This window comes from Micromesistius poutassou, assembly GCF_964030765.1.
Source record: "Micromesistius poutassou genome assembly, chromosome: 9".
In the NCBI taxonomy this organism is placed as follows: Eukaryota; Metazoa; Chordata; class Actinopteri; order Gadiformes; family Gadidae; genus Micromesistius; species Micromesistius poutassou.
Window position 1 is genome coordinate 2,977,658 of NC_140279.1, and position 23,040 is coordinate 3,000,697.

Genomic DNA, 23,040 nt, shown 5'->3' on the forward strand with positions numbered 1-23,040 from the left:
TTTTCAAAACAGCTTGTACCGGCTAATCACACGCACACCTGGTGGTATGATACGTCACCTTTAATAATCGTCATCCTTGGAGAGACTGTGATCTTGCATGGGCTTGGGTCTTGATCCAAGAGAGCGTTGTTTCCCCCCCCCCCCCCCGCCCCAGACCTGCCTGATACCTGCGCCAGCACCACCTCCTCCGTGCTGTCCCGGTACTTTGAGAGGCGGGCGGTGACCCTGTTGCCGGGGTCCCCCTGCGCAGACAACCAGGGCTACTGCAACAAGTTCCAGGTGTGCCAGCTGCTGTACGCCGACGGCCCCATCGCCAGGCTGAAGAACTCCTTCCTCCACCTGGACGACTTTGACGATCCCACCGAGTGGATGAAGGTGTTTACTTTAGTCTTCTGTTTTAACCACTCACAGTGAATTGTACATGCGCTACATGGCATAGACAGAATAAAAGCGTCCAGGCTAGACAATCAATATTAGAGGAAGAAAACGCTATGGTCCATCAGAGCACGAAATCTGCAGTTGATTAGATGAATTAGGTTCAAAATAAGCATGTACAAGTTCCATTCACGGTTCAGTGTTTACCTCAGACCTCTTGGGTGTTCATGACCCGTTGCCTCAGAAGTCTGAGACTTTCGGAACATCCGTGATGAGTTGGGAGGGAGCATGGAGACCATGCTGAATCAGGAATGCCGTCTTAGGTTCTAGTGAAGAGACAGCCTTTGGAGAGATGACCCCTCGCTCCGGGAGTTCACATTAACCATGCTTGCCCTCCTATGTTGACCCGGGAAACCCATTTGATAAATGGTTTAATGTGCTGAGCTTCTGCTGTTGAGAGAACACCTAGAATTTTATATTTTCTCCTTTTTTTTTGCGGGGCATTTGGGGAAGACTCACCCGTTCCCATTGTGACATGGGTTTTTGTTTGTCAAAATGAATGAAACAGTAATAATTGCTGCCTTCTGTAACATTAATACTCTGGTCTACACTGTTATACTCTGCATTACACTTGCAATATACATACATGACATTTGTCTTTAAAGGCTAATCATTTGGGAGAGAGGAGTCAACTGTAACATTATTCTTGGGCTTGTTCTGTTCCAGGCCTCTTAATAGAACCATAACTATGTGTGTACCTTAGTTCTCCGAATTAGGTTAAAGGTTGCATGGCTGTAACATGGCAACAGAGCTTTTACGCAACAGTGAAACAACGACCTGGCAGCCTGCTTGGTTTGAATTAGGTCTGTGATGCAGTGGTACAAAGTCAGTCAGTCACATGTAATGTTTCTCGCAAAAGCAGAGCATATTGAAACTAGCTATTGACATTACAATTAAATGAGCTCTGTAATTGAGGAGAACTTGAGACTGAATGGCGTTCATACAAAAATAACCGCCTCTTTGTGTTTCAGAACTCCCATTGTAATTGGTCTAAAACGTGTTTGACGTTTCTCCATCCTAGGCTTACTGGTGGGCTATTCTTCTGGTCCTCCTACTGCTGTCTGCTATGATGGGTTGTATCATCTGCGTCTGCCACCGCACCCTGGACACAAACAACATGGACACCAGCAACATGGACTAGCTTGCACCCTAGCATTTATATGTTCACAAACAATAGATACAGCAGGAGAATTGATCTGTTGATTAAAACGCTCCCCTGCCTAAGCACTAGAGTTAAGAACACTGCTTCCCTTAGCCCTGTTTGATGTGAGGCCAGCTTTGTAGCAATGCAAAAAGGTCAACTATTTCACCTCCGCCGCGACTAACCTGGACCGGGACCTGCACCTTTCTCACCTTTCTCATCTCTCTCTCGGTGACCCTTCGCTTCCCTTCGTCACTCTGCCGTCTGAAGAGACAAGTTATGCGTCTGTGGAACACGGTCAATAAGTCGGGGAAGTGTCACTGGGAGCATGTCCATGTGGAAAACAATGTTTCATTCCTGCCAAGAGTGCTCTGGCTCTCTCTCTAGTTGGGGGAGGTCTGCATGCCACTGTCTTCATAGCAACAGGTTGATTTAAAGCCATCTGGCCATACACCTGATCGATGGGACTCTCCTCCATACACTGGATGCTCTGTTTGTCCCGAGGGCTGAGTTCAGTCTTCAGGCCCAGCCTTGCTCCACAGCTCTGCTGGTCTCCCGTCTGGTCTTACAGCCAAAGGAACAGGAGAAGAGCCGTAGACAATGGTGTCCGACTGGACTTCACTCTGACCCTGATCCAGGTCGTCACTGACAAGATGACGTCTAGACATCTAGATCCACAAGCACTACAAAAACTACAACAAATGTAGGAATCAAAGCTGATAATGTGTATTCTGTTATTAGGGAATATGTCCTTCATAACATGCTATGATCGCTTGTAGACATTTTGGATGTTTTGAGCTGCACTGCTGTGCATTCACTTTAATAAAGCAACTACATGATGCTGAGGAAGTGTTTGGCTATCTGCTGTCTCCCTGACACAGAGATGTCAGGCCTTATCTTCTGGGATAAGTGGTGCTCTTGTTGGTTACCAATGGAAAGCACAGGCTCGAGATGATCTTAATATTATAGATTTGGTTTATTCAAAGTATTTACAGGGAAAAAATTCAATATTTACAAGTATGTACATTCGACTGCTTTGTGTCATACAAAAAGTAACAAAGTGCAGTAATATCTGCGCCGGTGTAACAGTGTGAGTATTTCCCTCTTCCTTAAGCACTTTTAAAAAGTTATGGAATTCAAATTAAGTTCAGTACCGATCTCTATTGTGCCGTAGTTTAGTTAAATGCTCCCCTTTCCATTCATTACATTAAATCATGATTGGAATATTGAGTGATAGAATATTAGACCATTAATAATGAAACAATTATTGTCACAAAACATTTGAAATCAACTCGATTACCATCTCTTAAAGCTCATTCAATCAAAAAGCAAAACATTGTCACATTGGTTGGACAAAGGCTGGGCCAATATCAGGAACTGACAAAAAAAACTGAAGGTAACAGCTTCAAAACAAAACAATATGCTGACCAGTACCAGTGTTAGAAGCATCAAAAATACCATGCATGGAGACCATCTGACAAGAATTAACTGTGCAAAATGTATCTGACGGCCATGCACCGGCAATAAAGCTCTTATATAACTGCAACATCTGGCAAAGATTTACATTAAGGCACACAGACATGTTCCTCAGCCACACAGAGCCGGGAAGGACAGTGGTGAATGCTCTGATCTGTCGTGTCAAAGATAAAAACAAAGAATGTCAGTGCGGAGAGGTGTTACTACCTGTGCCCACTGCGTAAACGACCACAGGAAGGACCTTCTTTAATGTCCGTATATACCCTGACTTTACAACGTTTCCATATGTGGTCAATTTAAGTAGTAAGCTGGTCTTGCTCAATAGATGTCAGCAGGAGGGATGTTCTTAGCTGTTCCCTTGTAAAATAACAAAATAATTGGCTTTGGGAAAAATTCCATCGAAATGGTATAAATATGCCATTTTACACAGCAGGGAAACAATATGTACCGTGCGTTATGCATCCATCATCACACTAGGATAAACACTTGTAAAACAAGCATGACAAACATGGAGGCCTACTGAAACAGCTTGGTGATTTCAGTCCGAGAGTTACTCTGACAAACAGGTTCCTCCCTAGCAACGGGGGGTGGAGGAGACTGTGGGTACCATAGCTACGAGACGTACCAAACATTATCTTGTCACTGTGAGGGCATTTAGTCTTATTCTCGTTTCATTTATAGTTATGTGTCCTAAAAAAAACACTTTATTTTACAAAAAAATACATACTATTCACATACCTTTGGTTTTAAATAACACACACGTATTTATGTACATACATATATATATATATATATATATATATATATATACACACACGCCAGTAATATGACATGAGGTATGATCTGAAAGGTAAAATAAATAACAACTATACAAAGTTATTTACTAAGTGCTATTGTAGTTTGTCAAAACGGTCACTCCTTTTCTTCTGCATTAGTGGTTCTCCAGGGTAAATCTGAAGAAAGTCAAGAAAAACAACATTAATTCACACAAAATGCGTGCAAATTTAACGTCTTCCACTTGGCGTAACGTTTGCTGTGCCTGGCGTTGTGTCTTGGAGCTGACTCACCGTTTGGGCGTGCCTCTGTTAGCCGCAGTCTTGCTCCAGTCGGCCTTACATTTGACAAACGTGATTTCCTGTGTCAGACTGAGAGCCTCTGGGTCCTTAACGCACAGCACCAGCCTGCAAGGACCAAGGGAATAAACAAGGATAAGACGTCACGTCATCAGGCTGCACGCAGATAACATCCCCTGTTGGCGGTTTGCAGATTGATATGCAAGCCTAGGAAAACCTCACAACCTACGTAACAACTCATTGTGCTACGCTGCTATGCTGCCATGCTACAATACTGCCATGCTACAATACTACGGTGACTCTTATCTGTTGCCCTACTGCAAGAAAATTGTTTTTGTTGTCTACAAAAGACGCATGCGTTTGTGTTGGACATACTTTTGCTGGGTCTCGCCGACTCGGACCCGGATCCTGTGAACCGCCATGTCGGCGCTGTCGGGGTCCCCGGACCACCAGGAGGACACCATCTTCAGCATGCTGGAGGCGGACCAGCCGTTGTCCTCCTCCCAGCGGAACTTGAGCATCAGGAGGTCCCCGATGTCCTGCTCCGTCACCAGGAGGAACGAGTGGGTCTTATTGGTCGCTATCTTCTCTTTCCTGCGTCAGGTGGAATGAGATTGGGGGGGGGGTGGGGGGGTGGGGGAGAGGGCGTTGTGAGTTTGGGCTACAAGTGTTGTCCATGGCGTGGTTTACAAGGACTTCATTGAGCGTTCATACATTGAGCAATTAAAAAAAATTAAAAGCAGAGAGTAGCCAATTGTTATCAGACATATCCGTTGATCCTAGTCATAATCCCATTCCGAAAAGCAAAACATTCCAGCATTTCTCAGGAAGCCACTCACAGTTTGAGTTCCAGGTTCTCCGCGTCTCCTTTGGTTCCGTACAACGAGACGGTGAGGGAAGGCTCTATCTCCGAGTGGTTCACCTTGCTGGAGAAGTGGATCTTCAGCTGGTAGTGGTACACTGCACGGGGCGAAAGAAAAAAAATACTTTTAAGCTATACGTTGGGATAGCTTAAAATAACGGCTAAATTAAAGAGAACGGCTACTTCAATAGTTGGTTTGTTCGTTTATTAGTCCCCTTAGGGAAATTCTTTTTCAAAGTTTCCTTCCGTCATTTCTCATCTTCATTTCTCGTCATAGGCACATAAAGAACATACATAAAAGACATTGATGACAACAGACATTGTTACATACATATAGTATGCAACAATGTGCCACTCATTCGTGCCACTCATTGGCGTACCGCCACCCATCGGTTGGATCGGTGGCGACTAAACTCTTGAATCAGATCAGTCGTAACCGAACTGCGGGTGCTCGGGACTGACCTCTGAAGGGCATGGAGGCCCGCGTCTTGGTGTACATCTGGACGTTGCGCGCCTTGCGGACCTTGCTGATGTCGTAGCCCACCGTGTTGCAGCGGCTCTTGCGGCAGCTGAGGCACATGCCGCGGTCGAACATCTGGTTGCTGCCGCAGCGGTAGGCCTTGGGGGCCGCCTCCTCGTTCAGCAGGGAGTCGATGAACAGGTGGATGGAGCGCTCGTGCTCGCACCTCACGGCGTCCGTGATGGCTACGGAGAACCGTGGGGGGGGGGGGGGGGGGGAAGGGGGGAGAGAGCGGGTGAGTCTCGGTTCAGGAGCACGTTTTTCACTGTAGGACACGCCAGCGCTAGCTCAGGGCCCGAGCCCTGGCGACTGAAAGTCTTGAGGAGGGGGGGGGTAGTGTTGTTGAGACTCTGCGGTGCATCCGACGCCGTCTCTGACCTTCTGGTTCCGCATTCCCACAGCCCCTGGTTTACCGCCGACCGCCAATGGATGCCATTGTTCGGCGGCGGGTAACGCGGTTAGCCGCTGGGAGAGATTAGCGATGACGTGCAGCTCCCACTTAGCGTGTGTGTGAGTGTTTACTATCTGCGGACGTCTCGCGCCTTTGAGACGTGAGCCACATCACGTGCAAGGAGATGCTAGGATGTTTTGACGACCTCGTTCCGTAACATATAGTCTTAAAAGACTAAATAAACGCATTACTGCATTAAAAAGGATCCATGGATTAGTCAGTGTGGGGGGGGGGGGGGGGGTCATTACCTTTTAAACATAGGAGGCTATTATTGGTTATTCTAATAATGCAGTGCTGTCCCAGCATGCATTGCATCCTCGCATCCTTCAAACAGTACCACAGTCCACACAGAGACACGCTAGTTATTCTCACCAAACAACCCATAGTTGGCGATCTTCTCCAGGGCGCCGCGCAGGTTGCAGCCCGGCTGGAAGCCCCCCCCGTTGGGGTAGATGTCCACGTGGCCCACCGGCTGCTGGATGCCGATGCTGAGGCCCAGCGAGCCCCGGGTGAAGGTGTGGAGGACGTCCACGAAGTGAGCGTCGTCCGGGGAGAGGCGCCGGTGGGCGTGTTGGCCCTCGAAGTCAGGGCCGGCCGGATCCAGACCTGAGGAGGGAGAGCCGCTCAGTACACCGGCAATGTTGTTCCAATACCAGTATCGGAAATTCCTCTGATACTGACCATATCGCGCATCGGCGAGTACGCAAGTCTATGCGCCAATCTGATACCGTCACATGACTCTAGCTCGTTTCCAACACGACACACACGTGCAGTGTTATGCTGCCTTCGTTAATGGTCGGAGGTGGAAAGTCAGAATGGGAAATGGGAAACACGTCACCTCCGACCTACGTGCGTTCAGTGCTACCAAGTGGGAAAAACATGGATGCATGAACGATTAACTACAAGAATACAAATGTATTATTGTAATTATAGATTATAAAGGTAAATGATCTAGTTCTGAACTAAATGATTTGTCCACACTAAGTGAACCGACTATACATTGCTGTCATCGGAACCCTTCAATGAGAGCAAGTGCTGTTAGCAGTTACAATGCTAGACGCTGTATCGTGTGTATACTCACTATCGGCCGATACTCAAGTTCAGGATTCGGAATCGGCATAGGGAAGGAACGGTATGGCAACATCTCTAGACGGTGGGCTTACCTGTGATCCTGCCCACTTTGTTGGTGGAGTGGCTCCCGGCGAAGCCAGCCACGTGGGCCCCAAGGCTGTAGCCGATGAGGTGGAGGTTCTCAAGGGGCATGTTGGTGGTCTCCTGTGGGAATGCATGACGTTAAACACACACCTGGGATACTATGAGAGGTGCTGTGTTCAATGAGGATGACGTACACACACACACACACGTGATTTAAATCAATGAAAAACACACCATTTGCAATGCAAGAGTGAAATTTAGATGACATTGGAAATATGAGATTGCGATGATGTGTCGTCTATTCCTGACGTGCTATGGAGCTATCATAGGTCGGCTACGTTCAAACTGAGATGACCAAACGTTGGACCTCGTCTCCACCACTGACCTCTATCCAGTCGATGAAGCTGGCGATCTCCTGGCCCACCACCTGGGTGCTCTGGGCCGCCACGATGTAGTGGTTCTGCGCCGTGCCCAGCCAGTCCACCACGATCACGTTGGCCGTCTGCACTCGATTGTACAGCGCCGACACCAGCTTCGACACCCAGCTCTCAAACATCCCGCTGACCTGTGAAGAACAACACAACAAAGACATTTACATAACCATCGGATCACAGGTGATCACGTCGAAACGGCAGTAGCTCAGGAGGTAGAGCGGGTCGACTGGTAACCGGAAGGCTGCTAGTTCGATCCCCGGCTCCTCTTAGCTGAGTGTCGAGGTGTCCCTGAGCGAGACGCCTCACCCTGACTGCTCCTGACGAGCTGGCTGTCGCCCTGCGTGGTTGACTCCGCCGTTGGTAGGTGAATGTGTGAATGAATGGTTGTAAGTCACTTAAATGTAAATTAAACACACAATGGCTTACTTGTCTTCTGGCTCGACTAGCCGATTTAATCGCGGGCGTTCAATGAGAACGCCGGCGCTTATTGGCTGGGGCAAGCTGCAGCAGGTTCGTGGTCGCTGGGGCACTGACTCACCGTCCATCCGTGGATGACTAGGAAGGTTTTGGAGGTGGAGTTGAAGGCGCAGGCAGCCAGGGATTCAGGCTTGCCGGGGGTGAGGTAGCAGAGGTCATCCTCTGGCATGGAGGGCTTGCGAAGGGAGAACCTAACCACGGTGACATTGCTCTCCTCCTCTCTCGGCTCAAACAGGTCTTTCAAAGGATCCAGGAAGTTTCCTAGTGACGAGGAATGAAAGCAATTGCCGGTGAATACCTGAATAAATAACGTACAGACGTCCCCAGTCCTACATTTGGCTCTGTTTAGGCCTAGTCATGTTCGAAGACAAGAATAAGAGAAAGTTACATAAGTCACATGTATGTATGAAACCGGAGTCAAGGCTAGGAAACCTGGTGACGCATGACTAACTTGACTGGTTCCTTGGGGGCCCCGGGCCCCTCATTGAAGTAGCCCCCCCCCACACACACACACACACACACATTAGTGAGAAGCCATGCACAATGGTTGCTGGGCTTCAGACAGGGGGTCCATAGAAACAAGCAATATATTTCAGCTTTGTTCTTTCACACTGCTGACAAATCTCTCCTGAAGGTTTTGCCCCTGTTGCAGACAGCTCCTGGTCAGCTGACAGCCCAACAGCGGTAATGGGGGGTGGAGTGGGCTGGCAGTATTTAGAGTGGGGGTTGGGCTGGGGGATTCCAAACCATAGGACCAGATTGTTTATGTGCAGCGGTACTACAGGTCTACCTATATGGAGGTTGAGCCAACATGATTGTTGGCACAACTATGGATGGCGTAATCCCTGTGAAATTAAAGCTCTTCTGAAAAGTTGTTGAAAAAAAAAGAAAAGTTATTTGTATGTGTGTATTGTGAGCTTACGTTTAACAAGCAGTGCACTATAGGCTATATGCCCCCCTTTAGTTACATGCATTAATCATAAACTGTTGAAAAGTGGAGAAATGTGTGCAAATGCATATAGTTGTTAATACATTGACGTTATGCCAGCAATTAAAAGTAGGCTACTACTTTTTTGGCAAAGAAAATGAGTAGCGACTCTGCGAGACGAATAGGTTAAGAATAAGCATTGATGGATCTGTGTGAAAGAGTACATTAAGTGGCAGCTTACCAAAAATAGAATCGCTGAGTTCTTCTTCCAAGGACGTCACACACTGCACAGCTGCGTTCAACACCAGAAAGTAAAGACATCGAACCGGCCACCCTGTCATTGCTTTAAAAACGGATGCTTTCAATAGAAGAGAGGCTTTCCTGAAATGTTTAACCAATCAAAACGAGCGAAAAACGGGTTCAAACGTATTCCTCTGCAAGGAGCGATTCCGGTGCGTAGTGTGCGCGCGTGTCCCGCTGATATGTGAGCCACCTTGAACTCCCGGGTTCTTAAATAGCAGCCCGTCGCTCTGCTGAAACCCATTGGTCACCGGCGGGGTCATGGAAAAATACGGCTAAAGTCAATAATTACACAATTTTACGGCTTGGCATACCTTGTAGTTGTATTTTCTTAATTATGCCCATGTCTTTTTATTGCCTCTTATTGCTCTCTTCCTCATTAGATAAAAGGCTAAAAATGTTTTCAATTTCAAATTATGGACTTGATCCAATTATACATATGCATGTAAACGGGTGGTTTATTAATTATAAGTAGGCAATTAGGCCAAAAGTATGAGTAGTATTAGTAGGAGTATTTACAGAGGACAATTATTGCAAGGGTAAAGCACAACACAACAATTCAGGTAGGCCTATTGTTGTGACTGTTGGATTGTAAGGAGCATGGATTTATTATGGTAGTTGGCGGGGTCAGGGGAGGCAGGATCACACTACCCAGCCACAGAAGTATGATGTCATTCTTCGGGATGGTTTTAGGACCCAGGCCATGGATGTAAGTAGGCACCATGAACTGGTCTTCCTCTACCAATTCCACCTCTCTTCCACAAATGATCAGAGGTATAAATCACGTTGCCATTGTCTGTATTTTATCAGGATATCGATCATACTATTGACTGCCCTTTCTTAAAAACAAACATTCTATTATGTTGATTTATGAAGATATGAATACATAGGCCTATTTCTGCACATCACATGATTATTGTGGTGTGTAATGACATTAAGGGAAATCTCCCCTCCCACTCTTTCCAAGAACATGGGCTGCAAAGAATCTCCTTCCTCCTTAATTTCCCCATAGCAGATGTTTGGATTTGTAAATGCAGTTCTTGTAATTGTTTTCGTGAATCGATCCATCACTGACACCCATCTTCTAGGGTGACATCTGGTCACCCAAGTCCTTCAGACTTCTGGCCTACCAGGATGGAACTGTGGGTGTCTCTCAATCTCTCAGTCATACCCGGGGTTAACTGTCGCCAAGACAGGTATTACATAAACTCATTATCATGTAACTGGACAGCCTCTGGCACTAAACGTGTTTGTTATCTAAATATTAAAGATGACATATATTAAAGCTGTCTTGAGTTATGTCCCTGTGAGTACACCGCAAGAATAGTGTTTCCCTTGAAATGCATGCATGTCTCAACATGTGTGACCAACAGTCACGCACACACACACACACACACACACACACACACACACACACACACACACACACACACACATACACAAACTGCACACACAAACACATATACACACACAAACACACAAACATATACACACACACACACACACACACCTACAAACACTGCACAAGCACACACACACACACACACACACACACACAGTGCGGCACATTAAACACACACTAACACACACATTTCCCGTCAACAGTTGTTCCAAATGGCTCCAGAAGGTCTTTGTGTTTTACTGTTTTTCTGAGAATATTGCGGTGGCTTCTTCGTAAGGTTCAATCATGGACCGGGGAAAACAAATGAAGTCACTGTTGGGCTTGTGAGTCCATTGTCTTTGGAGAAGGACGATAGTGGCTTAGGCAGTGGGTCATTGCCAATAAATTATGTAATTAAGGAGACGATACAATCAAGAGGCCCCACTGGAACTTCAAGGCAGACATGTTGGGTCTATCGTATGAATCAGGCGATGCCTTATTGAAGTAACACCCATTCTTGGAATGATATATGCATGCTAACCACACCTAAAGTAGATGCTCTTCCATGCTTTTATGTATCGTTTTATCAGGATGGATAATTCACTTTGGCAGACATTGGAATTATTTAAAAAAGTTATCTTATCTTTCCTGTCTAGACGACGTCAACTGCAATATGGTAAATAATATGGTAATAATTCAGTTGACACTTGAATTCAGCTACATGTTGTTATGTTGCATGCAACTATTAAGGTATATTGCTCAAGGATACCTGCAGGTATGCTGCATCTATTAAGGATCAAACTCAGAACCTTTTGGCTGGCAGTTGACCATGTCCTGCAACAACTCTATCTCCCCACTTAATCTAGTGTAACTAAGTGCTGCACTTGCCTGAGTAAAATAAACACTCTTCTTTTTTATTGTCTTACTAGCATTTTCCGTCGACTATTCTAGTGCCTGCAAACATGTGAACAGCATGTTTTGATTTGCTTTACGAATATAATGTTTCAATATGATGCTTCAATAACATGTTTCAATATGCTGTTTCAATGTAAGTTTCTAATGTCCGTGGAGTTGCAGTGCCCAGGCAGGGCAGCATCCAGCATGATACAGTGTTTGCTTATAAAGTCCTCTCTTTGAACTTTGTGGACTCAACAACAGCAGTTTTCCGTTACACACAGAAAGTCATGGGGGCGATTGTGTTTTCCCAATGACTGCAGGGGGAAAGAGTGTAGGTCAAATTTAGCTCAACTCTTATCCTGGTTCTACACTGTTCCTCTAGAACTATATCATTCTTGAGCTATTTTGTTACACAACCCTTCCCCATCACTGCCTTATAGTTGAATTATATGTTTCACAAAAAAATGTTCTCCAGAATGTAAGGTTGGCAGGATAAATGTCTGCTTTCTTGTTATTTTCCTTTTCAGCCATTGCAATATTGGTCTTAGTTTTCCAGGGATCTAATCCCCAACTCAAGGAATAAGAAGCACACAACTATTGCACAACTTGTTTTGGAATTTAAAAGTTAACTGAAAGCTATGTTCCCTTTTACAGGAACAGTTTTCAGAAGAGATAATTGGAGTTTTAAGTGTTCTCGTCTTCTCCACTTCAGAAGAGGGGCTAGTTAATGATGGGTCAATTTAGTGCTGTATAATTATCAATGCTCCCTGTTTCAACCTGCCTCTTGTATGAAAATGATGCCCTTTCCTCACAGTACATCAGTTCTTTGAGGGGCTGTCAAGGCCAGAATAAGTTTTTTTTTTGCTATTATGGCTGACATTTAGGCTCACTTTCAACAGGATTGAAAGAAGTTTTTTTCAACCACTTATTGTTTGGCTGCTAAAGTTTTTAACCTTCAGAGTGTTTTGCACATTTAAATGAAGCTTTAATGTCAAAATGGCTGAGTTTCAAGATATGTATATATTTATATGTTGAAAAACTTCAGATTTTTCCTCAAGTGTCCTCCAAAACTGTCCAAGAGCTAAATTTGACCAAACCGTGCAGTAATTCATAAAATGTGGCATCTTGAACAAACAACAAGACGGCAAAGTCAACTTGTCAAAATATATTACAGCTTAATATACAAATATATACAGGTACATTCAATAAATAGAATATGAAATATTCTTGGGAAGTAAGAGCTATGAAGGACAGTGCATCACAGGTATGTATGGCTTGCATGATAACGTTGAACAACTTTAACATTTCAGAGACAAAGAGGGTGTTTTTGTCAATTGTGCTTTATATCAGTTCAACTAGTTTAGATTACATTTGGATGCATTTGGTAATCACAGTGATTAGCACAAGCCAAATTACCTACATTTCTTACAGCGAACATTGTTTCAATTTTAACGTCCATCGTCAAATAATACATAATCGATCTAGTCAGCATTACAAAGGACATGGGATATTTCAGCTTTCAGGGGAGCTTGCCTTTAAAGTGACCAGTGCCAAACAAAATAACCAAATGCACTTAACCAGTAAGTAAGGATTCAAGAAATGGGATATTTGCATATAACTCAATATATATATCAATATATATATATCAATATATATATCAAAATATATATATGTATGTAATACTGATTGGGAACAAACTATCTATTTACAAAAGCGAGCGTGATGCTCGTTTCATTCAGTGGATAGTAGCAACATCTTTGGTCCCTGTTGATTGTTGGCAGTGGTCATGAAAAGACAGAGATGTTCTACAGCGTGTACAATATAAAATACAGTTGTGCGGATGTCTACCACTCTGAATCATTCATATATAAATGAACCAATTTGACATGGTACACAAAACACATCATCAAAAAATGGTATAAACAAAACATAGAGTGACTACACAGGCTTTAAACAAAATTACTACAAAATATATGCTTCAGAAGTTACTCAAAAGATTGAAGACGCAAACATCTTTGCACTATTGTCATTTTAAGAGGACGTTTCTCACACTTGTCCAGGACGTAGAAGGTAGAAAGGAAGTCATACAGAGCAAAAAGCACGACCAGAGCACATTTGTCCCAAAGGAAAATGGAGGAGGTTACGGTCGGCTAAACTTGGGGGTTGGAGAGGTGAAGCCATTGGTAACACTGGCCATCTTCATCTCAACGCCAACATCCTGAATGTGTGTGGGTGTTCCTTTGCTTGATCCTGTCCTTCTTTGGCTCTGTGTGTAGAGAGAGATGATTTGCAAGGCGGAGTAGATTCAAGGAGAGTTAGGCGTCGTTCTTGCCAAAGAGGGTGCCTTGCATTTTCTCCCTGTGCAACCTGTGGGAGAGAACGGAAAACAACAATTAACAATGATTATACTTTGAATCTGAGCTTGATTGATCACAACTGCTCAAAAGTGCAACTTACCGCTTCTCTTTGCGGTTCATGTTGTCGTCTTTTGACTTGACAAACACTGCGTCCTCACCGCCTCTGATCAGGAAAGCAAACTCGCCGTCCTTTGAGCTGAAGATCACCCTGAAATCACACACCAAACGTGAGCGTCTATCCAGAATCCACAACAAACAACGATAACTCTGTAACCAACAGTGAATCCGTATTCTATCCTATTCTATGGAATGCTTTTGTGGGCCGAGTGTCTAGAGGTTAGGGGGTTTCACACTGAAGCAGACATTTTGGGTTAGAACACCCACGCTCCGCAAAAAGAAATTCACCCACAATCACTTTTCCAAAGCATATCTTTTATATTTTATATATCTTTTTTTTTATATCTATTTTATTTTATAATCTCATTTATGTTGTGTATGCTGTGTATGCTGTGTGTGACGTGTTCAAGTGACTGTGACTTTGAATTTCCCCCTGGGGATCAAAGTATTTATCGATCTATCCATCTACTTTGGATAAAAGCGCTTGGCCTTCTATTGACATGACGCCACAACCACGGCGACCAAAGGGCAACCCTACCTGGACTGGGTCTCGCCGGACTTGACGCGAAGCTTGCGGATGTGGAACTTGCTCCGGCCCCACCAGTCAGACCAGCTGAAGATGGTGTCCTTCTCCCAGCGAAGTTTCACTATCATCAGGTCTCCGATCTCCGTGTCTGTGGTGAGCAGGAAGGAGACGGTGCTGTTCCCCTCCAGGGTCGGGCTGCAGGCGTGGAGAGAGTGGTGATGTATAAATGGACTGCATTTATATAACGCTTTTATCCAAAGCGCTTTACAATATTGCCTAACATTCACCCATACATGCACACATTCACACACCGATGGCGGAGTCAACCATGAAAGGGCGACAGCCAGCTCGAACTAGCAACCTTGCGGTTACCACTCTTAAGCTACCCCACGTATAACACACATGCGCGCGCACACACACGCACGCATGCACACACACACATACACACACACACACACACACACACACGCACACACACACGCACGCACACTCTGACATTTGCTTCTGTGTGCAGCATGCATGTGTGCGTGTGTGTGTGTGTGTGTTGTGGTTACATCATGACTGGTTTAACGTACGAAGAGTGTGTGTGTCATTTACATTTGAAAGGGGATGTTCTCCCTTTCCCCGTGCGTTCCAAACAGAGAGATCATCAAGGGCTGCTCGGTGAAGCTCAGCTTTTTCTCGCTGAAGAAATGCATCTTCACTTGGTAGTGGAAGACTAAAGACAACAGAGAGAGAGAGAGAGAGTAACATACTGATTTAATTTGACTTAATACTTCTATGTATCTCTATATGTATCCATAACTGTATATCAGTCCTGTTGGAATACACTCTATTCCGTACTAGCACAAGAAAATTACCTCACCAGCATTAACAGTAGCAGGGGTAGTAGTAGCAGTACGAGTAGTAGTACTACTAAGAATGTAAATAACTGCTCCTGACTGATTGTGCAACACAATCATCCCTTGGACCTCAATTCAGCACAGTGTGGTGTGTAAGATCAGACTTTGATAATCTTATCATAATAAAAAAAAAACATTGTATTTGTTTTTTTATTATGATAAGATTATCAAAGTTGGTTGGTACACTAGCACCCTCAAAATGTCAACACTCATATCCTAGCTAGAGGCCAACGTCCTTCCCACGGGTATTGGTTGATTATATACAACTTAGTGCGCGTGACCTGCAAAATGATAGGGTTAGGCTGCAGCAAGTATAAGTAAGTAAGTAAGTAACCTTTCCATGGCCAAAGCGGATAATATGCATGCGTGGTATCAGCTTTCTAAACCAACCTTCCCCCGCCAGACACTGTATATAATAATCTCGGCTCTCCTCACGTGGCCAAAAAACGTTTCCCACTCTGACGCATGTCAGCACCCTGTTGTTACACTGTCAACACAATCTGCACCTGACCATAACAATACCTCCATACCCCTATGGAGAAAAGGCTGTTGATCCACATTCACTCTGTGCACGTGGTGTGTGTGCATATGACACAGGTTAAATATTATACATATACAGTAAAGAGGATCATCAATGTTTTCTTACCATGTCTGTGTGCATAGTCATACGCAGTCACAGTCAGTAAATATGCCATTTCTTTATTGTTACTTTAAACGGAATTGACACTCTAAGGAGCTTCTACTGCAGATTACATCAAATAGAAGGACCTACAAGTAAGACTTATGCCACTTAGTGTGGCTGCAGTATGCACACTCATTAACTCAGTTTACAGTAATCCCGTTAAACACATAAAGGCCTAAGTATAGGCCAGAATAAACAACAGTAGCAGCAGCTAATTTCCTCCATTGGGTTCTTAACTCCATGGGGTTATTAGGTTTTTAACTAGATGACTGGCAAAATAAATCCCACGGTATACATTCCACCACTAACAAAAACAGCACTCTAATACTATTGACAATTCACCAAAGCGACTTCAGAAACACGTCATTGAGGAGGAGGTAGCGCAAACCTGCTCAACAAGACCTACAGGTAGGCGGACGTGGAGAATTTAAAAATAGTACTTAGCATTGTGTAGCATCTTATCCTACCTTTGTTGCATACAGGGAATGGGTTAACCTAGCGATTGTTAGTACTTGGTACTTGGTTCTAGGAACATCCTTACTGTACCGATAGCTATATATTGTTTATCTTTCTTCTGACAAACGTACTTATTGTAAGCCGCTTTGGATTAAAATGCCCTAAATGTAAACGTAAGTGTTATTGAACCCTAAGTACCTTCCAGCCCCCTGGGATTCCCGTCGGTCCCCCTTTTACAGCCACCGCCACCCCCCCCCCCCCCCCCCCCCCAGCCCCCATCAAACCCAGCCCAACCCCCCCGTACCTTTGTAGGGCATCATGTCCCGGGTCTTCAGGTACATCTTGGTGCTGCGCGTGGAGCGCACCTTCTTGACGTTGTAGCCCAGGTTGTTGCAGCGGTTCTTGCGGCAGCTGAGGCAGAGGCCCTTGTTGAAGGCGTTCTGGGAGTTGCAGCTGTAGGCCATGCTCTGCTGGTCGGCGTTGACCAGCGAGTCGATGAACAGGTGGATGGAGCGCTCGTGGGAGCACTTCACCAGCTGGTCCATGTCTGCGTCAGGGGGAGAGAGCAGCGTCAGACTCGGGGGCCCCCCGCCAACCAGACTTTCATGGTGGGACTTGAAAGTGATGTGGCACTAAGGATGGAGAGACCCTGGAGGGAGGGGGGTTATTTCCCTGTCATGGCTGGGAGATGGCTGAACAGCTGGGCTTCAGACGGAGGCAAACACGCTGGGTGGCGATTCTGGTCTCCCTCTTAAGCACTTAATCTACGCACTTATTGTGTGTTGTACATCCTTGCACCTAAAAAATAGTACTTAGCATTGTGTAGCATCTTATCCTAGCTATCTTTGTTGTATACGAGGAAGGGGTTCACCTAACAATTGTTAGTTCTTGGCACTTGGTTCTATGAACATCCTTACTGTACCGACGGCGATATATTGCTTCTCCTTCTTCCGACAAATGAACTTATTGTAAGCCCCTTTGAATAAAAGCGTCTGCTGAATGCCCTGAATGTAAATGTGAATATCAATTCAGCATCCGGAGACACACACACACACACACACACGTACTCTGGAGGCCCCTGATGCCCGCCGACGCGATGCCCATCAGGGTGTTCTGGATGTCGCAGCCGGGCTGGAAGGTGCCTCCGTTGGGGAAGATGTCGATGTGGCCCACGGACCTCTGGATGCCGATGCTGCGGTCCGGCGAGCCCCTGGTGTTGGTGTGCAGGACGTCCACGAACTTGGCGTCGTCCTGGGACAGGATGTTCTCGTTGTCGGCGTGCTCGAAGGTGGGCCCGGCCGGGTCCAGTCCTGCAGGGGAGAGGAAGACGAGACGAAGGACGAGGTGAGGAGGGAACCCTGAGGCGATCACGTGATCCCCTTGATACGATTATACTGTGTTACACATCCTGTTTGTATTGTCTTACACATCCTGTTGTTTGTATTATATTGTCTTAAATGTCCTATTGTTTCTGATATATTGTATTACATATCCTGTTGTCAGATTACATTTTGGCCCCCGGAACGAGCTCCCTGCCGATGTCAGGAGCGCAGAGACTCCCTTGTTCACCTAGACTCTGAACAGCCTCCCCCCTTACCCCCCCACACCCCTCTTACGCAATTATTGTGTTATGCTGTACGTCCTTGCACTTAAAAATAGTACCTAGCATTGTGTAGCATCTTATCCTAGCTAGCTTTGTTGTATACGGGGAAGGGGTTCACCTAACAATTGTGTTGGCACTTGGTTCTATGAACATCCTTACTGTACCGACAGTGATATATTGTTTCTTTTTCTTCTGACAGATGTACTTATTGTAATTGACTTTGGATAAAAGCGTATGCTAAATGCCCTAAATGTAAATGTAATAATTGTATTATTTTGTTTGTATTATATTGTAATATTTATCCTATTGCTTGCCTTATATTGTATTGTATCCTATAGTTACTATGTCCAGGTATTTGCCTCCCACATATTTGTGCAGCCTTTGAGATGTTTGTGTTCAGTCCAGAATTGATTTGTCTGTGTTGCTTTTTAATGTTGGATACAAACGATCAAATGTAAACGGGGTCAGGTCACATTTACATTCAGTCATCCTAACTCCTAATCCCTTAGGCCTGCATCAAGGATTAGACACGTACAGGACCAAGATGTCCTCGTTATCCGCGGTCAGTGAACGCAGTGTGGGAGTGTGGGAGGCGACAGACCCAACTGGCCCAGAGACCCGACAATGCGAGGCAGTGATTGCAGGGCACTTAATGCTCTGCTGGTTCAGATCCCAGGAAACACATCATTATACTAAGCAGGTCAGAGGGATGTCAACGCTGTGTCAACCTCACAGCGACAAGCGGAGGGATTGTTTCCACCGAGCGGCATTCCCTGACCTGGTGTCCGATAATACACATGAATGAAACGATTATAACTCGGTACTGCAGTACTTTATGGACTTTGCAAGAAAAGCTGTAGGATTTACAGCATGGTACCTTAGGATCTTTGGAAGTAATTTCTAGTTAGTGAGTATTTCCAAACCACAAAATACAATTGAATACACAGGAAAGATGCTCCACTTGTTTCAAATACAGACAATAGTTTTTCTATGTACTAACACGTCCTTTAAAATGGTGATGTCATTTGCCTAGTTCTGTATTTGAATGAAGGTATTATGTTGGCTTTAAAATAAATGAATATGTAAATAATTGTTTTCCATGCTTCACCCTGGAACGACCTTGAGCTTGAGGCAGCAGATCGCACATGGGATCCACTACCACTCATCTCCAGAGAGGACTGAAGGACCTCCAGAGGAAGGCCGGCTGTGTGACCCACGGCCTTTTGCCTCACCTGTGATTCTGCTGATCTGCTGCTTGGTCAGGTCTCCAGCGATGCCGGCCACATGGGCCCCCAGACTGTAGCCCAGCAGATGGATCCTGTCCCAGGGCAACTGCAACTCATTCTGGACAGAAGAGCAAAGAGAAGATAGCAATGAATAAAACTCTCACTTAAAAAGACCATCAATCTTCTCTCGCTACACCCCCAAATCCCCTGCTTTGAAGTTGATGCATGTACCAGGCACGACGCCAGCCCATGGATCGTCTCCATCCAAGCTTATGTTTGGAGCTAGAGTTTAGCTAAAGGATCAATTAGTGTTTGGGAAAGCAGGTCTCCCAGTGAGTAAAGAGTAGAATAGGGAAGTATACAGCGACCCACTCTGTTTGGACCATTTCCTTTGCCAAGGCCATGCAGGCTCTAAAGAGTTCTCAAGTTGTCGAGACATACAAACGCCCACATCCTTCAACTTCACAGACAAGATGAATCAAATGAACTGGTGCATTTTAGGATGGTGGTTGTGACTGAGAAACACACTCATAAAGACTTCTTTTATTAGCCATGTAAAATCATAACCAGAAGGAAAAAATACCCAAAGTGAACAGATGACAACATCACATCCCAAGCTACAAGCCCAGTCCCTGGCTTACAGCCCGAACGACTTCAAAGGCCCCAGGTTTATCAGTAAGTAATATATTTATATATTGATCGATCATTTATAATATATCATGATGATGAAAAATTATAATTTTCGTCATTAGAACATAATAGGGTTCAGCTTTATTGACCATGGAGCAGGTCCGAGATAGCGCTGTGTCTACTCACTTGTATCCAGCTGACAAACTTGGCGACGTCAGCGCCCACCAGCTTGGTGTATGCGGCCGAGGTGGGGTAGTGCTGGTTGGCTCTGGTCAGCCAGTCTACCACGATCACATTAGCACTGGGCTCACGGCTGAAGAGAGCAGACACCAGCTTGGGCACCCAGCTCTCAAACATCCCTGTGACCTGTACAGTTCAATCACAGATACACACACACACACACACACACACACACACACACACACACATATACGTGCACGCACACACAGACACACATGCATACACGCATACATGCACACGCACATGCACGCACACACACATGCAAGACCAAACAGACACATCCATGCATGCACACATACTCAGAGGGAATCACACACGCCCAACCAACCACAAAAGCGCACACACCGCACACCGCACACACACACACACACACACACACACACACACAAACCCACAGAGAACATGAAATCAGTTATCAATGAATGGCTGCTCAAAATAACTTTGTTTTTATTTATTTTAATTTACTTTGCTTTTATTTTCCGCCGTTATTACTACTATTATTCGACATTTTTTTCTCTTAGTCAATCATTATCAAACAAACCGTCATCCGAGGCCAAAAAAAAACATAACGTTCAACCTTGCTGCAGATCACTTTGGTATGTAATTCACGTCGCTCATACAATATCATAAAAGTGATGGGACTCCAACTCAACGTACCGTCCAGCCATGGATGATGACGAAGGTCTGCGTCTCTGGATTGAATTCACACTCCGTTATGGTGTCCCGCTCTCCGGGGACTATGTAGCACAAGTCATCCTCCGGCTCCTCCGCCGTGCGCAGGGAGAACTTGGACACGATGCCGGTGTAGTCTAACAGCCATTGATCGGATGTGGGCACGGGAGTTGCAGTCACAGTGCTGTCGTCTAAGCGGGTCAGGTGAAAACATAAAGCAATATTGTATGCTTTTGTTGACATGGCAAAGTGAACACGGTATTAAAGAATTTAACAATTTTGCGCGCAATTCTGCGCGCACTTCTCCACGCTCTGATTACAGTGTTCATGAAACCACTTGCGCTTTTATGAAGAAACGAGCAGCTCATAGGCCAATATCACGTAATGTCTGCGTGATTAACCCTCGAGACACAGTCTACTGTTTTGAATAGATTTGCTCGGTCGAACATCTTGAATCATTTATACACTCAAATATGGAAACGCCAGTGTCAAAGCAGTCGCCGCACAGCCAAACAGTAAAGTGTCGCCCCCTTCAGTTCTAGTTGTACCCCATGCAGGGTAACATTCAACAAACGACTGAAAATAAATATAAAATCTGCAGCCAATCTGGAAAGAATCTGGATCGCCGCCAAAAAAGCATTTTGTTTACAATGGATTGCTCAATACCTGATCAAATACATGCACTGGGAGAATGGGGAAAACGTGGCCCTGGAACACAGCCTACTCTCCTATAGTGGGCCCCTACTTAAAAAAAAAAACCTAAAACAGGACATGCAAGCCTCTAGGAGAAATTGTTACAAAGGAGCTGGAGAGCGCTCCTCCATGTAGTCCTCCCTTTGATTGGTGGTCTTTCACACGGGCTACAGAGATCTTCTGCCTGAGGGTTCCTCCAGTGTTAGGATACTCACGGCCTGCAATTAAGCTGCTTCCCGTAGTTGGACTGTTTACTTCATAGCTATGATGACCACAGCCAAACTAAACATTGATCTAATCAAGGACGGTCACCAGTATCAACAAGAAATTGCAACAAAAAAAAAAAAGACTCAAACTTACCATAAACGGCTGTGATGTTGGAAGAAAAGGTTTCAAGAATTTCTGCCAAAATTATCCAAACCGTTAGGAAATGTAAATTTCCCTTTCCCATATTATTGAGAGGGTTTTTTTCTTGCGAAATCTGGATTAAAAAACAAATCTCACTGGGGGCAGGCCTGTGTTAAACCGTTTTCATCAAGTATCAATTGGTCAAGTGTACAAGGTTCCCAGGTCAGAAGGTGGACTAAGCACTTGCGGTCAAGTAGGTTTCTTATGAGAGTACTGTCAAGGAGACCGATTCAAGTTATTTTTATGAGTGGCTCATTTGAATGCCCTCTTGCTATTGGCTTGAGCGGAATAGGCGGGGGCGGAACTTTGTCCAAACCCCCAAATTGCTTAGGCAATCCCACGAGACGCTCCGGTGTGGCACGGTCTTCTTGCTTTGAAATGGACTTGGACTTCACGAGATCTACATAATGACAATAGGACCTAATGAAAAACACATAAATAATAAGGGTTTCGGATCTCGGGGACCCCTGATAAAAAAAAATAATGATGATAAGGATAATCTCTAAATCTAAATATATATTTTTCTAATAATCATCAAATCATAATATGATCTTCTTTATTAGTTTTTGTTGTTATTTTTTATAATATATTCATCAATATTATTATTATGAATAATAGTATTAATACATTTTGTAAATACTTACAATACAATTCTTAAATGTCAAAGATTCTTTACATTTGCAAATTCTAAATGCTATTTAATGTAGAAATTTAAACTGATTCTGTTTGAAACTGTTTGTTTTCCCTGAATCTCATGTGTTAGCCTCGGGTGTGTTGTGCTCCAGATGCCACACGTTCTTCGGGGTCCGATCACACAAGGCTGTATCTCACACGACATGTTGTGTGACGGATGGGCGGGTTTTAAAGCCTCCTCTCCCATTGGCCAGCCATTATTGGCAAAGTATGCAGAATAGAGCAATGACCAAAACAATTGAGTAACAAAAGATGGCACAATGTCTTCTGGCATTCTTTTATGGAGTTTTATATTTCTCTCCTTA

General features: G+C 44.7%; 3 protein-coding genes across 3 annotated transcripts in view; 1 reads left to right on the forward strand and 2 right to left on the reverse strand.

Moving 5' to 3' along the window:
- LOC311353234 (disintegrin and metalloproteinase domain-containing protein 10) overlaps positions 1-2,399 on the forward strand; it is a 27,592-nt gene extending 25,193 nt beyond the window's left edge. The window contains exons 14-15 of the mRNA XM_084473073.1: positions 155-375; positions 1,457-2,399. Coding sequence (XP_084329199.1) covers positions 155-375; positions 1,457-1,576 — 341 coding nt within the window. The 3' untranslated portion in view covers positions 1,577-2,399. The remainder of the gene's footprint in view (positions 1-154; positions 376-1,456) is intronic.
- Positions 2,400-2,533: 134 nt separating this feature from the next.
- Positions 2,534-9,450, reverse strand: lpl2a (lipoprotein lipase 2 a). Its single transcript, XM_084473072.1, has 10 exons — positions 9,194-9,450; positions 8,086-8,285; positions 7,499-7,678; positions 7,122-7,233; positions 6,331-6,564; positions 5,450-5,692; positions 4,965-5,085; positions 4,501-4,719; positions 4,120-4,233; positions 2,534-4,005 (listed from the first exon to the last, which is right to left on the reverse strand). Exons 1-10 carry the CDS (start codon positions 9,291-9,293, stop codon positions 3,984-3,986), a joined length of 1,545 nt encoding a protein of 514 aa, XP_084329198.1. The 5' UTR covers positions 9,294-9,450; the 3' UTR covers positions 2,534-3,983.
- A 3,230-nt stretch (positions 9,451-12,680) lies between these two features.
- lpla (lipoprotein lipase a) lies at positions 12,681-22,255 on the reverse strand. The gene is made up of 10 exons (XM_084473321.1): positions 21,995-22,255; positions 20,927-21,132; positions 20,216-20,395; positions 19,406-19,517; positions 17,638-17,880; positions 16,875-17,117; positions 15,128-15,248; positions 14,543-14,725; positions 13,988-14,095; positions 12,681-13,897 (listed from the first exon to the last, which is right to left on the reverse strand). The coding sequence occupies exons 1-10, from the start codon at positions 22,083-22,085 to the stop codon at positions 13,846-13,848; spliced, it is 1,539 nt and encodes a 512-aa protein (XP_084329447.1). The 5' UTR covers positions 22,086-22,255; the 3' UTR covers positions 12,681-13,845.
- Between the last annotated feature and the right edge of the window lie 785 nt (positions 22,256-23,040).